Genomic DNA, 15,855 nt, shown 5'->3' on the forward strand with positions numbered 1-15,855 from the left:
TAAGTCGTTCAGCGCCCTGGATGCCCTTCAAAGAAATGAATACCTGTGGACCTACCGCCGCCAATTGCTTGTAAATTTTCAATGCAATGACTTCCTTCACATAAATTGGTGTCTCCAACCCCCCACCGGTAGTACCGCAACGAGCCCGTGTTGAACAGCGCCCGCGCACGTCCAACCGGCTGATTATGCCAGTGCGAAGAGGATGTTCTCTCCCAGTAGAGTGGAAATGTTGTCGGATGCGGGTCTGGTTCTGGATTAGCTTACGCTGATTGGGCAATTGGACGCGGGAGCAAGTCGCGGCTGGAGATAACTTAATCTTATCAGATCTGTGACTCGCTTTTATTACATCGTATGCAACAGTCTGTACGTTTCTAGCTACGTCGTTTAATCCGATGTCGAGCTAATTGATTGTATGCTTTATGTTACATTTTCTTTCTTAATCCTATGGTGTTAGTCGTCTCTATCTCTCAACGAACATTCTGTTCTCCCTACTCATTCCGTGACTGTGGCTGCCCCTCCTTATTTACCGTCTATCATGATGACACCAACGCCGCCAGCTGGCCCTTCGCTCGTCATTGGCGTGGACGTTGGAGGAACAAACACCGACGCTGTCCTATTAGACACTAAACATACAGGGCCAAAGTCAGTCATTGCATGGAACAAGTCCCCCACTGCTGCAAACGTCACCCTGGGCGTCCAGAAGACTCTGACAGACCTGCTCCGCAAGGCGCCAGAAAATGAGAAGAATATTGCCGCAGTCACTATCGGGACAACCCATTTTCTCAATGCAATTCTCGAGCACGATGCGTCAAGGCTGGAGAAAGTAGCCGTTATTCGTCTCGCGTCGTACAATTTCTCCAGCCAGACTCCTTCCTTCATCGACTGGCCATCTGCGCTAAAAAGGATCATCAAGGGTCACGCCGCCATTGTGCCTGGAGGTTGCAATATCGATGGCACGCGTATTGCTGACATTGACGCTGAGGCCATTGCGGAGCAGGCGCAGATAATCCGCTCTAAAAATCTAAAGAATGTTGTCGTGGCGGGCATCGGGTCTCCGATGGATACGAAATATCGACAAGAAGCGCAGGTTCGGGAAATCCTCCGCTCAAAACTTGGCGACGATGTTAACATCGTCTGCTCCCACGAGATCTCTGGGAGTGGCTTGTTGGCTCGAGAGAATGCGGCGATTCTCAATGCCTCCATCATTAATTTTGCACAGAGAACGATCCGCGGGTTTATGCAAGCTATGTCGCAACTGGGTCTCAGGTGTCCGTTGTATCTTACGGCTAACACCGGTCATCTGCTCTCGTTCTCGGAGGCCGTTCAGTTTCCCATCAGAATTTTCTCATCGGGAGCCACGAATTCTATTCGGGGTGCTGCGTACTTGGCAGGACAGTGCCTGCTCGACAGCGATGGAGCTGTGGTGGTCGATATCGGCGGCACTACGACAGATGTCGGCTTCCTCTTGCGTAATGGCTACCCAAGACTCGCCAGCTCGCGCACGGAAATTGCTGGAATCAAGGTCAACCTTGAAGTTCTTCAAGTTGAAAGCATTGCCCTTGGAGGAGGCTCATCGGTGCGCACGAGTGAAGATGGGGAAACCGTGTTTGTGGGACCGGGGAGTGTTGGGCATGAGATCACTACAAAGGCTCTCTGTTTCGGCGGTACAATGCCAACAGCCACGGACATCGCCGTCCTGTCAGGTGCATCCGTCGGCACGACAAAACCTGCCCTTTCACGAACGACAGTTGACAAGGCGAGAGCCAGGATTCAGGCAATGTTGGAAAACCTAGTCGACAGAGTGAAGACCTCGGCAGAGCCCTGCACTGTCATCCTCGTTGGCGGGGGCGCGGTGCTATGTCCAGACCGTTTAGAAGGAGTCAGCAAAATTGTCATCCCCGAACTCGCAGGGGTAGCCAATGCGATAGGCGCTGCTATCGCCCAGATTGGCGGAAAGGCGGAAAAGATGACTGACAGCGCCTCTGTGGAGTTGGCAAAGACTGAGGTGAAAGCTGCTGCGCTTGCAGATGCCGAGAGTAGGGGTGCTGATATCTCTGGGGCCGTGGTTACCAAGGATGAGGTCGTGGGTATCCCTTATATGGAAAATGCAAAGCAGGTTTTGATCGAAGTCGCCTGCCCGGCGGACCACGCGCGGTTCTACTCCTCTTTTAAGGAGAATCAGCTAGATGCCCCAGCTCCTGAGGGTGGGCCTGGATTTGAAGAAATAAAAGCCATTGACAACGACCTGCAGCCTAACCGCCTAGCTGAGCCAGTAGTTGATATTTCCAAATACAGACCTTCTATCGATGCGTCTGGCAAATGGCTACTCTCCAAACTCGACGTTGAATTCATATCCATCGGTTGCTATATTCTCGGCTGCGGCGGCGGCGGCTCCCCATATTCGACATACCTCGAAGTCGTCAACTTAGTTGAGGAAGGGAGAACTTTAGCAATCGTCGATGCTTCTTCGCTTGCTGCGGATGCAGTTCTTGTCCCTGTGGGTGCAGTGGGATCTCCTGCTGTGGCGGACGAGCGACCTGGTGGCGATTTGGTGCTGCACGCCTTGCAAACAATGGAAAAGGAGCTGGAGACGAAATATGACAGCATCTTGGCGGTCGAGATCGGGGGAAGCAATGGGCTGCAGCCGCTTATATGGGCATCATCGAAGTATTACAACTTACCCTGTGTCGATGGTGATTTGATGGGTATACATATTTATCTTGCACACCCTTGCTTTCAACATTTATGTACTGATAAACGTCGCGTGGAAATACAGGGAGGGCGTATCCTAATTTTGAGAAGATGACGAGCTTCGTTGACTCGACGGACATCAACAAACTGTTCCCCGTGGCCTTGTCCAGTGGCACAGGCAGGAATGTAATCATCCCAGCTACTCAGCCGGATGTGCAGGCAGCCGATTATGCCATACGATCTACATGCGTTGAAATGGGGTATGAAGCCCTCCCTCCCTACTCCCTCTTTTCTCCATTCCAGTTTCCATATCTTTGAAAACCTTTCGTTCTAAGTTCGCGGTAATCTCACTATATTTACCCTGGGCCCCAGCTCCGCCGCCGGTGCCACCGGAGTTCCCATAAGCGGCTCCGACATGCAACGCTTTGGCATCCTCAACACACACTCTCTAGCCTGGCGACTTGGCCGGGCAGTCTCCCTGGCGAGGCAAAGGGGCCAGCTGTTCTCCGTGATGGATGATATCATTCGCGAGTTCGGCGGTGCGCAGAGCGCGAAGGTGGTATTCCGCGGCAAGATCATCAGCGTTGAACATAGCTTGTCCTCTACCGCGCATACGACTGGGAAGGTAGTTCTGCAGCAACTGTCGCCCGACGAGTTAGGAGTGGGTGACATGGAGGTGTCTCATGGTCCGGAGCGGGTGGTTGTTGAATTTGTCAATGAGAATCTGAGCGCCAAGGGGATTTACTCCGATGGGTCTGAGGAGGTGACTTCCACTGCTTGCTTATCTGTATTTTTGATGTAATAACTAACTCTCCTGCAACAAGTACCTCGCCGTTGTTCCGGACTTGATCATGCTCCTCGACGTATCAACAGGCGAGGCCGTAGGAACTCCGGAATACAGGTGCGTGAAGAAAAAATAAACCGCCACGAATATCTTCCGCAGTCGTCATCATTTCGCTAACACTGTATATTTAGGTATGGCCTCAAAATCATTCTCATGGTAGCTGCCCCGCACCCGCTGTGGACAACGGAACGGGGCCTTGAGATCGGAGGCCCGCCTGCGTTCGGGTTGAGCGTCAAGTACAAGTATGACCTCCGATATGTGAAACCCAAGAGTGTAATTGAGGAGTACAAGCCTGTCCCTTAGATAGAATGGCTTTTAACTAGATGAATTTCGGAGTGCTTTTCTTTCTTCTCTTTTCTTTCCCTTTTTATCAAGTTAGGGCCCACATGTTTCGATAAACCGGGTAAAGGGGCCAGCAGATATATTTATGCTTACTAGTGTAGAATAAAATGAACGAAGTGAAAGCGGGTTTAACACTGCGTTGATATGTTCTCTACAATTTAATTATAAACCATGGTTGAAGTTAAAAACAATTAAGTACATAGTTAGCTGGAGAAGCACGTAGCCCCTCTGACGTCATCCCCAACCCAACGACTTCCCTCCGCCCGTCTTAACTCGATCGCGACCCTTTCAATCAATCAATTATCATCCATATTCTGTATTTCGGTATATTTTTTCTAGGTCAGATATAATCCATAGAGAAGAACATCATCCACAGTATCATCCAGTATGCCCCGCGCTGTAGCGAAGATCGGGAATACCGTCCTTGCCGAGACGGATACTTGGGAGACAGTCGAGGGGAACGTCTACGTAAAGATTCTGTCCATTGATGATTGACGAGATATGACAAACAAGATAGCTAATACCAATGTATATGCGCGTGTAGTTTCCCCGTTCGTCGCTGAAAGACGGCACAGGGACCTTTCGCCTGATAGAATCTGATTCATCGACTTTCTGTCCCTGGAAGGGGGCTGCGTCGTATTATGATATTTCTCTCCAGGGTATGCATTACACATATACATATATCTATATAGTGGGAATGGGAGAGAGAAGGCCGATAAAACACAATTTAAACTAAGGCATGAATCCGTTACACAGAGACCGGCACCGTCATATCTGACGTCGTGTGGTATTACGCAGAGCCGTCCGAGGCAGCGCGGAAGATCAAGGACCATGTCGCTTTCTGTAAGTTGTGGCTCATTTGTTTGCGTCTATGCATGATCGTTGCGCATGCACATGCCTCTACGTATATCATTCCCATATGATATGGCAGGAATCCCTCTCCTTCCAGCTGATTTGTGGTTTTCAATGTAGATAAGACCAAGGTCGAGGTTGTCGTTGAGTAGAGCCGGACTGGTGTGCGGTCAAGATAGGACGGATGGCTTTTTGCAGTGTGGATATGGGGATTTGAGAGCAATTGCTGCTGTTTCGTTGGAGAGTTGGAGGGTGAAGCTAAGTAGGCGCCTTTGATAACTTAGTTATAAGAGCTATCTAGATTCAACAACTTCAGGGCTTCGCTAGCCACAAGTTTTTCCCATAGGACGTACGGCGCGCATCCCAGCCTGTTCATATCTATTCATATACTTCATCAGACCCGTCTACCACATCGACATATTTTCTTAGATATTTGATATGACTGCGCTTGTTGCCGAATCTGAACTGAGACTCCGGCAAGGAACTGGCAGGGTATGGTATGGTATGGTATAATATGGTAAGAAGCTGTATTTCCGCGTCAGCAATCTCCGTATTGCCGAATAAAAATACGTCGAATGAAACAAATTCTATGCCATTTTCTTTTCCCCGCCTCATTGCTCCGGCATTTACTCACGTGACTTTCCCGAGCCGAGGTTTGCCTTGAGTATTCCGCCAATCAGCATGTACCATGTCGGCCGAGACCGTTGAGACCCGTCCGTATTGGCGCGTACGGTGTGTATTTCTCTGTATGATTGGGTATTTTACGTACTGTCACGGCAATACACGATACGTGATATCTGATCCTCACCACAATTCTTATCTCAACTTTTTACTCCGCTTACTTTTTTTTCTCTCTCTCCTTTCTCTTCTCCTTTGTGTGTCTGGTGTCATTCTTTCCAAGCCCTGTGCTTTCAATTAATCCTTCGTTTAGTATATCTGTCAGGTCTCTGCGCCGCGACGTTTGACACTCTCATTTCGAGTCTTCCAACTGTGTTCTCCCTGGGCAGCGTTATGGCGGCTCCGTCCTCCGTTCTGCTGCGTGGCGGAGGTCGACAGCTAGCCCGCTGCTGCTTGCAATTGGCGTCCCCCAAACCGCCAACTTGGTATTCCTCCCACAGACATGTCCATAGCAGCTCCCCCTCTGACCATGGCGCGCTGCAACCCCGCAACCTCCTGCAACCTCTCGATACCTTCCCGCGCAGACACATTGGCCCATCCCCGGAGACGGCGGAGCAAATGCTAGCAGCTCTTGACCCTCCTGCAAGTTCCCTGGACGAATTCGTTCAACAGGTCCTCCCCGCGGATATCATATCTGCCAAAGATCTGGAGGTCGCAACGCCAAATGGTTCGTCGAGATTACACGCGGACTCTGTCCATGGTGGGCTTGGGGAATCCGACATGATCAAATTGATGCAGAAGTACAAGGAAGACATTGATGCCAGCGGGAAATCGTATATCGGCTGCGGATATTATAACACCATTGTTCCTCCCGTAATCCAGCGGAATGTCCTGGAGAACCCTCTCTGGTATACCAGCTATACGCCCTATCAGGCAGAAATCAGTCAGGGGCGATTGGAATCATTGCTTAATTTCCAGACGCTTACTGCGGATCTGACCGGTCTACCTGTTGCCAATGCCTCGGTCCTGGATGAAGCTACTGCCGCTGCTGAAGCTATGACCATGTCGTGGGCGACGATGCCAGCTCACAGGCAGAAGAAGGATGGAAAGTCGTACGTTGTTTCCCACCTGTGCCACCCACAGACCATTGCTGTTATGCAGTCGCGAGCAGAGGGCTTCGGAATCAAATTGGTGGTTGGTGACATCATGGCCGAGGATTTTAAGCTGGTCAAAGACCAAGGTGATCGCTTGATTGGTGTGCTTGCGCAGTACCCCGATACCGAGGGAGGCATTTTTGATTTCCAATCGTTAAGCGATAAAATTCATGAAATTGGTGGCACCTTTTCCGTGGCGACGGATCTTCTCGCCCTGACCTTGCTGAAACCTCCAGGGGAATTTGGCGCAGACATCGCCTTCGGATCCGCCCAACGATTTGGCGTGCCTATGGGATTCGGTGGCCCTCATGCTGCTTTCTTCGCTTGTGCAGACAAGTACATGCGGAAAATTCCCGGTCGTATTGTGGGTGTCTCCAAGGATCGACTAGGAAACCGAGCTCTCCGCCTTGCCCTCCAGACTCGGGAGCAACATATCCGCCGTGAAAAGGCGACTAGTAACATCTGCACAGCTCAGGCTTTGCTTGCGAACATGAGCGCCTTCTACGCGGTATACCACGGTCCTGAAGGCTTGAAGGCGATTGCCCAACGCATCAGGTCGCTGACTGGATTGCTTCGTGAGAAGCTTTGCGCCATCGGCTACTCGGTTCCAATTAAGGGAAATACTGCAAGCAACGGTGCAATTTTCGATACTCTGACAGTAGAATTAAAAAGCAGCGCAGAAGCCGATTCGCTCGTGGAGGCCGCACTGGAGTCTTCTGTCTATTTGAGAAGAATAAACCCGACCACCGTTGGTATCTCCTTGGATGAGACTATCGGTGTTGAGGAGCTTAAAGATTTGCTGTCGGTATTTGGAAAGAGTGCCCCCAAGGGAGCACCGGCGGACCTGCTTAATATTAGCAGAGTTATTCCCGAATTGCAAATCCCCGCTAGTATCAAGCGAACATCTCCATACTTGACACATCCAGTCTTTAACTCACACCATTCCGAAACGGAAATGCTACGGTACATTACGCATCTTGGATCGAAGGACTTGTCACTGGCACACTCCATGATTCCGCTAGGATCTTGCACGATGAAATTGAACGCGACCACAGAAATGCTTCCGATCAGTTGGCCAGAATTTTCCTCAATGCACCCGTTTACCCCGTCAGAGCGCGTTACCGGCTACCAGAACATGATCGAGGACCTCGAACGGCAGCTGGCTGACATTACTGGCATGGCTGAGGTTACGGTGCAACCCAACTCTGGGGCGCAGGGTGAATTCGCTGGTCTCAGGGCTATTAAGATGTACCAAGATGCAGTTGGTACCCCTGGAAAGAGAAACCTGTGCCTGATCCCCGTGTCTGCTCATGGAACCAACCCAGCAAGTGCTGCTATGGCTGGCATGAAAGTATTATCCGTCAAATGCGACATGACGACAGGAAATCTTGACCTGGCTGATCTCAAAGCGAAGTGTGAGAAGCATAAGGATCAACTAGCAGCGATAATGATTACCTATCCCAGCACATTCGGCGTCTTCGAGGAAGGGGTCAAAAAAGCATGCAAGATCGTCCACGAAAATGGTGGTCAAGTCTATATGGACGGTGCCAACCTGAACGCACAGATCGGTTTGTGCTCACCCGGCGAAATCGGTGCCGACGTCTGCCATCTTAATCTCCACAAGACTTTCTGTATTCCCCACGGCGGTGGTGGACCCGGTGTCGGCCCCATCGGAGTAGCTGAGCACCTCCGCCCATTCCTCCCATCCCATCCCCTCAGCGAACACCTACAATCGCGACGCGCAACTCCTAATCCGGCGCCACCCATCAGCGCTGCACCTTGGGGTAGCGCCAGCATCCTCCCCATCACATTCTCATACATCAACATGATGGGCGCCAAGGGCCTAACACACGCTACAAAGATCACAATCCTCAACGCAAACTATATCCTCGCCCGCCTGAAACCCCACTACCCAATCCTCTACACAAACGCGCACGGACGCTGCGCCCACGAGTTCATCCTTGATACGCGCAAGTTCAAGGCTACGGCGGGCATCGAGGCTATCGACATCGCCAAGCGGCTGCAGGATTTCGGCTTCCATGCCCCCACCATGTCCTGGCCCGTGGCTAACACGCTGATGATCGAGCCTACGGAGTCAGAGAGTAAGGAGGAGCTGGACCGGTTCTGCGACGCGCTTATCGCGATCCGCGCGGAGATTGCGGCCATCGAGGCGGGCCAGCAGCCGAAAGAAGGGAATGTGTTGAAGATGGCGCCGCATACGCAGAGAGATTTGTTGGTGACGAAGGAGTGGGATCGGCCATATTCACGGGAGCAGGCGGCATATCCTGTGCTATGGCTGTTGGAGAAAAAGTTTTGGCCGAGTGTGACGAGGGTGGATGATGGTGAGTTTTGCAGCGTTGTTCATGTTATCTTCCAAAACCTCTCTCCGTAGATCTTTGCTAACAGGTTTTTTCTAGCGTTCGGCGATCAAAACCTCTTCTGCACCTGTGGCCCTGTGGAGGAGATTGTCGAGTAAAATATGTTGGATAGTAGGGGTGGTAATACCTCTAGGGGTTAGGGGTCATAGTAACGCCCTCTCTGCCATGTATCACCATCCACTTCCCCATCGACAATCTATGTATTCATGCATACATATTACTCCACAAGCTCCCACTCCCTATCTCCCTCCCCTCCACCTAGACTTCTCCCCGCCCGTTCACACTTTTTCCCGAAGAAACGAAATAGAACTACATACCCATCCACGAATAATCATGGTCTTCAACGAAACCACCTTCCCCTACACTAATTATAAGATATGATATGGCGTTTAACCACCATTTCCAACCACCCTCCCCTGTATTTTCCTTCTCCGCTTAATTCCATCTCCCACGGCAATGTTACTAGATCCGTTTCTTGCTCCTTTCATCTTCCATTTTGCGTATATATCAACATCTACAAAAATTTGCTGTCTTGGCTTAACAACGTCGTATAAATATGTATTTACGTGTGATTTTATTTTTGATCTTTGATTTTTGACTTGCGTTTTACTTGCTTTTTACTTAATGTGTTGTATATATCCGTCTCCTACATCCTCGAATATCTTTCCTTAAAAGCATAGATTGCAAGACATCCTCCGCCGCGTACGTCCAGCTCCTCCTCATATCGGAGTAGTTAGTAGTTAGTGATGTGCTACGCTTAAATTCAAGTCCTCGGCCGCAGTCTTCATGCAAAACACCGCATATCTCCTTCCCCCTGAGGCTGGTTAAGTCAGAGTTTGATATCACGTGTCGCCATGGCCGAGAGCTAAACAACGCTGGAGCTTCCTAATATCAATCTTCATATCACATAGCTAGTTGTAGCATTGCTCCGCGTCGCGCTGTCTGCGGCTATTTCCTATGTTTCGTGCTGCTGTTTCAGTCTCGGATACAATGAGCATTCGCTAACTGATTTGGAAAATTTGCGGGGCTGAATTGGGTTTTGGGCTGGGCTGTGCTTGGTCTCTCTGCCTTGGCTCGAGATAGATAACTTATTTGCGGGGTGCAAAGGTATCAGTATTGACTTGGCTTACGCACAACGTTGCTCGAACGTGAAAGCACGTTTCAATATGACGATCTGAAGCTCTCCTTGCGTTCCATCAGTTCTCGCGCTGTCTATCTACCGGCATATTTTCCCCTGCTTGTGCGCGGGGGGGGCTTTCTCATCATTCGCTCTGCTGGCTTCAGACACGTATACCTACCCAGACGGAGTTATAGAGACCATTGGGTCTTGTTTTGATAACTAATATGGCACCCTACGCTTATACCGTTTACTACGGTATTTTCATCCACCTCCCGCGCCAGCCAGATGAGCCTGCCACAGCCACTTCGCCGCCAAAACATAGATTGTCTATCAACCATGGTGCGTTGTGGGTTTCGCAGGCGGATGGGAAGATTAAAGGGTTTGACTGGACGGTCAAGGATGAAGAGGGGTTGGGGGAGTTGATTAAGAGGATGGGCTGGAGGGTCGAGATCCAGGACCGGGGAAACGTTGGCGGAGTTGGAGAGTTGGTGACCATTGTGAAAGCTCGAGCGAAGAGGAATGGGTTCTTTTTCCCGGGGTTTATTGGTATTTTCATGCTATTTCTTCTATGCATCCATGCCCTGACATTTGGCTGTATACTAACTACCCCTTCCAGACTCCCACATCCATGCACCCCAGTATCCCAACTCCGGCATATTCGGGTCTTCCACTCTCCTGGACTGGCTAGAAACATATACCTTTCCACTGGAATCCTCCTTCGGCAACAAGGATAATCCCTCGGAACCCCCGCCGTCTGCCCGCACGGTCTACAATCGCATCGTATCCCGCACTCTCTCCCATGGCACCACCTGTGCTGCCTACTACGCAACCATCCATGTCCCTGCCACCAACCTCCTCGCCACAATCTGCCACACAAAGGGTCAGCGTGCCCTCGTCGGCCGCGTCTGCATGGATAACTCCGCTATCTGCCCAGAATACTACCGCGACGAATCCGCGGCCTCCTCCCTCTCCGCTACAAAAGCCACAATCGCCCACATCCGCGCTCTCGACCCATCTTCCACCCTGATCAGGCCAATCATCACCCCGCGCTTCGCCCCCTCCTGCACCCCAAAAGCCCTCAGCGACCTTGGCGCCCTCGCCGCCTCCACCTCCCCTCCCACTCCAATCCAAACCCACATCTCCGAAAACCTCAACGAAATTGCTCTCGTTGCGAAGCTCTTCCCCACCTCCAAATCCTACGCGGATGTCTACGATTCCGCTGGACTTCTGACTCCTCACACCATCCTCGCGCATGCCGTTCATCTTTCCGCCGACGAGCGCGCGCTCGTCGCCGCCCGCCGCTCGGCCGTGGCGCATTGTCCTACCTCCAACTCCGCAATTGGCTCGGGCCTGTGTCCCGTGCGGGAATTGCTCGATGAGGGCATCACTGTCGGCCTTGGGACGGATGTATCCGGCGGTTGGAGCCCGAGCGTTCTCGAGGCGGTGAGGCAGGCATGTCTTGTCTCGCGGCTCGTTCCGTTTGGAAACAGCAATGGCAGTGCGGCCGCTGGGCCAACTAGGGGTGGAAAGGGGGCTGGCCGCGAGAAGATCGGCATTGAAGAGGGCTTGTATTTGGCTACCCGTGGTGGGGCGGGAGTTGTCGGTTTACAGGATGTAATCGGTGGGTTTGAGGTGGGTATGTATTGGGATGCACAGATGGTGGAGATTGGGGGCGCTGTTGACGATGACGGTGAGGGCGTTCGTGACGATATTGGCAATTGTGGGCGATACAACAGTAATGTGGATGTCTTTGGGTGGGAGTCGTGGGAGGAGAAGATTGCAAAGTGGGTTTGGAATGGAGATGATAGGAATGTTAAGGCTGTATGGGTTGCAGGAAGGCTGGTGCATGGGGAGCCTTGTTAGCAAATAGAGGAGGTCTCAGGATGGAGGAATGGCTTATAAATTAAGTAATGTATATCTTGAACTTCCGCCGCTACTGCTTCTTTTTGTCGTTATTGCCTTTCATTATATTTTTGTGGCAAAAACTCAGTCCATCAAGCCTAACTTTTACTGTGTTGAGCAGGGCAATCCAATATGCACAGTACTATATCTATGCATTCCAGCAAGCGCATCGCAACAGCAACCAACAAGATATTAGGGCTGTAGATACTACCCTTAGGTTCATATTTGACTATCACATATTTAATGCGCTATAGACATTCAGATACTTGCTATTGAACCCGCTATACTCGATTCATTCTTATTGTCCTATCACTACAACTAGCACTGCAGCTTTTGTGAATCATTTCATATGTTACATTTACTTGCTACCGTTATAATTGCTGACAATATTGCAGACCGTTGCATTCACTGGAAACTTGCAGGACTGTGTCTCCTGCCGCTACGAAGGGACAGCACAGAAGTCGGGGATATAACTTTTGACCAAATGCCCAAGGCGCTTCTTATGAAGATAGTTTCTCTTTTCTGGCCTCCTAGAAGTTAATCGCTTATATCACATTACCCTGTACTATCCGTATATCTTATCTCAATAACAACTGTTGCTCTGTGAGTTCCTCCGCCTGGACAAGCAACTGGGCGAACCCGGGCAAAACTAACCCCAGGAGAGATGGAGAACAAAAAGAAATTCCGGGTTCTCATAGTAGGAGGAGGAATCGCTGGTCTAGCCCTGGCCAATATGCTTCAGAAGCATGGCATTGACTTCCTCGTGCTCGAAGCGTATCCAGAGATTGCACCCCAGGTTGGTGCCAGCATCGGATTCCAACCGCATGGCCTTCGTATCTTAGACCAACTGGGTATGTATCAGGAGCTCCGCAAGCAGGTTAGTGCTGTTGATAAGTTCGAAATGCGAAATGACAAGGGTGAGTTATTGGTCACCTTTCCTGATGCTGAGAACACCTTTGTCCAGCGGTGAGTTCTTCTTCCCCCTTGCCTCCTTTATCATGTATATAGCTTTGTCTAAATTTGTATGGTCGGTAGGCATGGGTATCCCCTCATATTTCTCGAACGCCAGTTGGCTTTAAACATACTATACTCGCATCTCGATAAATCGAAGGTTTTGACTGGAAAGGCCGTTTGTAATGTTGCCCTCTTGCAAAATGGCGTCACTGTCACAACGAAAGATGGGGACTTGTACTCAGCGGATATCATCGTTGGATGCGATGGCACCCACAGCACGGTCCGCCGGGAAATGGTGAGGCTGGCAAGTGAAACTTCTCCAGGACATTTCCCTGCTAGGGAATTCGATGGTGAGTAAATCTCTCAATTTACTGATTGGCACCAGACCACACACTGACCATTAGTTCCTTGCGAAAGATATGCGGTGTGACTATGGCTGCGTATTTGGCATATCCAAGGTTTCTTCCCCTCTGCCTATCGGCTCGTTCACCAGTGTGCTTCGACGCAACAATTCATATGGAATTCTAGGCGGACTCCATGGCCGTGTCTACTGGTTTCACTTTTTTAAGTTGCAGAATCGTGCTTACGGAGCAGGTATCCCCCGATTCAGCAAGGAGGATGAATCACGACATATCCAGGAGCACGAAAACGACATTCTCACTCCTAACCTGAAGTTCAAGGACCTCGTAAAGGGAAAGGTCGCCTGTAATATGACTGCCCTTCCTGAATACATTGTTCAGCAGTGGCATCACAACCGCATCATAACGATCGGGGACTCGGCACATAAGGTTCGATAACTATATCCATATCGCTTCGTCTTACATCTGCAAATAACTGCTGACGCTCGTGTAGTTTCACCCGATTGCTGGCCATGGCGGCAATTCAGCTCTCGAATCTAGCGCCGCTCTAACAAATGCTTTGGTGCGAGCGCTCAAGGAATCAATTTCTAATGAGTTGAGCACTTCTCAAATTTCAGACATCTTCCAGGAAGTCCAGGATCTCCGCCATAAGACAGTGAAGAGGTTAATTGCAGTGTCCCACAGCCAGCAGCGGCTGCAATCATTGGAAACTCTTTTTCTCAGGTTTGTCGCATTACACGTACTCCCGCGAGTTCACAAAGATCGCGTCATCAACAACAGCTCTGAGTCTTGTCCACCGGCGCAAAGGTTGGAGAATGTCGGACTCCCTCCTCGCATTACCCTTGTCCCATATGACTCCGACCTGCTTAGCCCCCCTTGCTGCAGAGGTTGGTACAGCTGGGTGTTGGCTTCATTTTTCTTCGCCCTTTCTGCTGTTCAATTTTGGGCGATGGATATCTGGGCTGTGTTAGCAAGGGCACCAGGTTTATTCGAGAAGGCGAACGTAGCTCCATTCACCGGTATTGAATTTCTCGATAAGATTTTGGTTATTCCCCTTCCACGGTATGCAGCATGGAACATGGAAGTCACACCTTGCTTTACCATTGTCCAGATGTATTTGTACTTCTCACTTTTTCCCATAGTTGCCATATCCACAACTGAATCTTGCAGGAAACGCAACAGTTTGAACTTGTTGACTTTGTGAGTTACCCTTGAGTCCTTCCGTTGGCCAAACACAACAATATTAACACATTCAATAGCTTCAGCACAAGTTTTTGGGCCATCATCTATCACGCCTTTGGAATCGCCGTCGCCGCTCCCTTACATTGCGCAGCATATATTCTCACATCATCAAACGTGCATTACTGGTGGCCCGTCTCCCGCCAGGTCCCAACATCTTATGCGAAGACACTGCTCCCAGCTCTAGTTCTGGGCTACCTCCTGCCTCCACTCTTATCATTTAAGGGATATTCGGGCCACTGCATAGCCGAAGCTATCGCCCTAACCTTACATCGCGCCCCTATATACGTCAACACCCTTCTCATCATCTTTTCAACAGTATACGCGATGTTCTACCCTGACAGCCACCGGACTCCACCCGCAGATAAACCCATGCCGGACATTCCATGCCTAAATCGCGTCTACCTCTGGTCATTGAGTGTTGCCACCCTAGTCCATGTCCTCATCATCTCCACCGCGTTGTCACCTCGTTATCTAGATCTATCCATCTCACACATTTTCACACCACACAGCAGCAGTTTACAATCTATATTCGTTGTGTTTGGAGATATCCGCATGCTCTGGCTCGCGGGTTTTTGGGTGTTCTGGATCGCGACGGCGGTATGGTGCATTCTGGCCGTGTGGGATATGAATCGAGTTGGCAGGGCACGAGTTAACCTAGGCGTGGCGGTTGTGGTGATTGCGATGGGAATTGCTGCCGTTGGACCTGGGGCAGTGACTGCAGCTGTATGGTATTGGCGGGAAGAGAAGATGGCTAAGGTTTTCTTCAGCAAAGTAGAGGAGAATTCAAGGGCACACTAGCACCTTCTCCAAAAGTTAGATCTGTCTATGGACTTATATCCTCATGGCATTTATACCTGGAGTTTTCATACTATCTATGGTGGGGTGCGGAGAAGTATTTTCCGAATTTGTGTTTCGCTTACATCTTCCATTATGGATCCAGATTTGAAGAGATCAACATTTTATATTATATACTAAACTAAAATTTGTGGAATGACGGGCGGGTCAACTGATGTATTCCGCAAGCTGGGAGTCGCCTTAGGATATCCGAACACCGAACATTGTGTTAAAAAGGGCGTTGGGGAAACGGAACACGGCCGATGACATTGGCGTAAAGAAAAAAAAGGAAAAACGGAGGAAGTTTATTGGACCGGCTTGTCTTCAATTTGCTAGTTAAGTATTCCCGTCTGTTCATTAAGATTCCAACCAAAAAATTATTTATCTATATCTCAACACGCTACACTTTTCTATTCCGTTAGTCAAAATAATCGAGACGCATATTGATACGATATATGGCTATATATTTTCGGACTGCATAGGCAAAACAGTCTGATATCTCCATGTCCCCTTTCCCACCTTGATTTGTACAGCGTGTGTATGTTTTCCTGTGCCGCAATAAACA

At 50.0% G+C, this 15,855-nt stretch overlaps 5 protein-coding genes across 5 annotated transcripts; all 5 read left to right on the plus strand.

Moving 5' to 3' along the window:
- Nucleotides 1–538: 538 nt before the first annotated feature.
- On the plus strand, nt 539–3,838 carry HCBG_08408 (hydantoinase; the record flags this gene model as incomplete). Its single annotated transcript, XM_045435457.1, has 5 exons — nt 539–2,705; nt 2,777–2,951; nt 3,064–3,454; nt 3,516–3,592; nt 3,667–3,838. The coding sequence occupies 5 exons, from the start codon at nt 539–541 to the stop codon at nt 3,836–3,838; spliced, it is 2,982 nt and encodes a 993-aa protein (XP_045283949.1).
- A 412-nt stretch (nt 3,839–4,250) lies between these two features.
- On the plus strand, nt 4,251–5,098 carry HCBG_08409 (DUF427 domain-containing protein; the record flags this gene model as incomplete). Its single annotated transcript, XM_045435458.1, has 4 exons — nt 4,251–4,345; nt 4,422–4,536; nt 4,634–4,720; nt 4,850–5,098. The coding sequence occupies 4 exons, from the start codon at nt 4,265–4,267 to the stop codon at nt 4,879–4,881; spliced, it is 315 nt and encodes a 104-aa protein (XP_045283950.1).
- A 642-nt stretch (nt 5,099–5,740) lies between these two features.
- On the plus strand, nt 5,741–9,557 carry HCBG_08410 (glycine dehydrogenase; the record flags this gene model as incomplete). The annotated part of the gene is made up of 2 exons (XM_045435459.1): nt 5,741–8,843; nt 8,919–9,557. 2 exons carry the CDS (start codon nt 5,741–5,743, stop codon nt 8,975–8,977), a joined length of 3,162 nt encoding a protein of 1,053 aa, XP_045283951.1.
- A 666-nt stretch (nt 9,558–10,223) lies between these two features.
- Nucleotides 10,224–12,079, plus strand: HCBG_08411 (chlorohydrolase; the record flags this gene model as incomplete). The annotated part of the gene is made up of 3 exons (XM_045435460.1): nt 10,224–10,545; nt 10,616–11,911; nt 12,023–12,079. 2 exons carry the CDS (start codon nt 10,224–10,226, stop codon nt 11,860–11,862), a joined length of 1,569 nt encoding a protein of 522 aa, XP_045283952.1.
- A 555-nt stretch (nt 12,080–12,634) lies between these two features.
- On the plus strand, nt 12,635–15,308 carry HCBG_08412 (uncharacterized protein; the record flags this gene model as incomplete). The annotated part of the gene is made up of 5 exons (XM_045435461.1): nt 12,635–12,867; nt 12,937–13,205; nt 13,273–13,643; nt 13,708–14,414; nt 14,474–15,308. The coding sequence occupies 5 exons, from the start codon at nt 12,635–12,637 to the stop codon at nt 15,252–15,254; spliced, it is 2,361 nt and encodes a 786-aa protein (XP_045283953.1).
- Nucleotides 15,309–15,855: the final 547 nt, after the last annotated feature.

Source organism: Histoplasma capsulatum (assembly GCF_000150115.1).
Source record: "Histoplasma capsulatum G186AR genomic scaffold supercont2.15, whole genome shotgun sequence".
Taxonomy (NCBI): Eukaryota; Fungi; Ascomycota; class Eurotiomycetes; order Onygenales; family Ajellomycetaceae; genus Histoplasma; species Histoplasma capsulatum.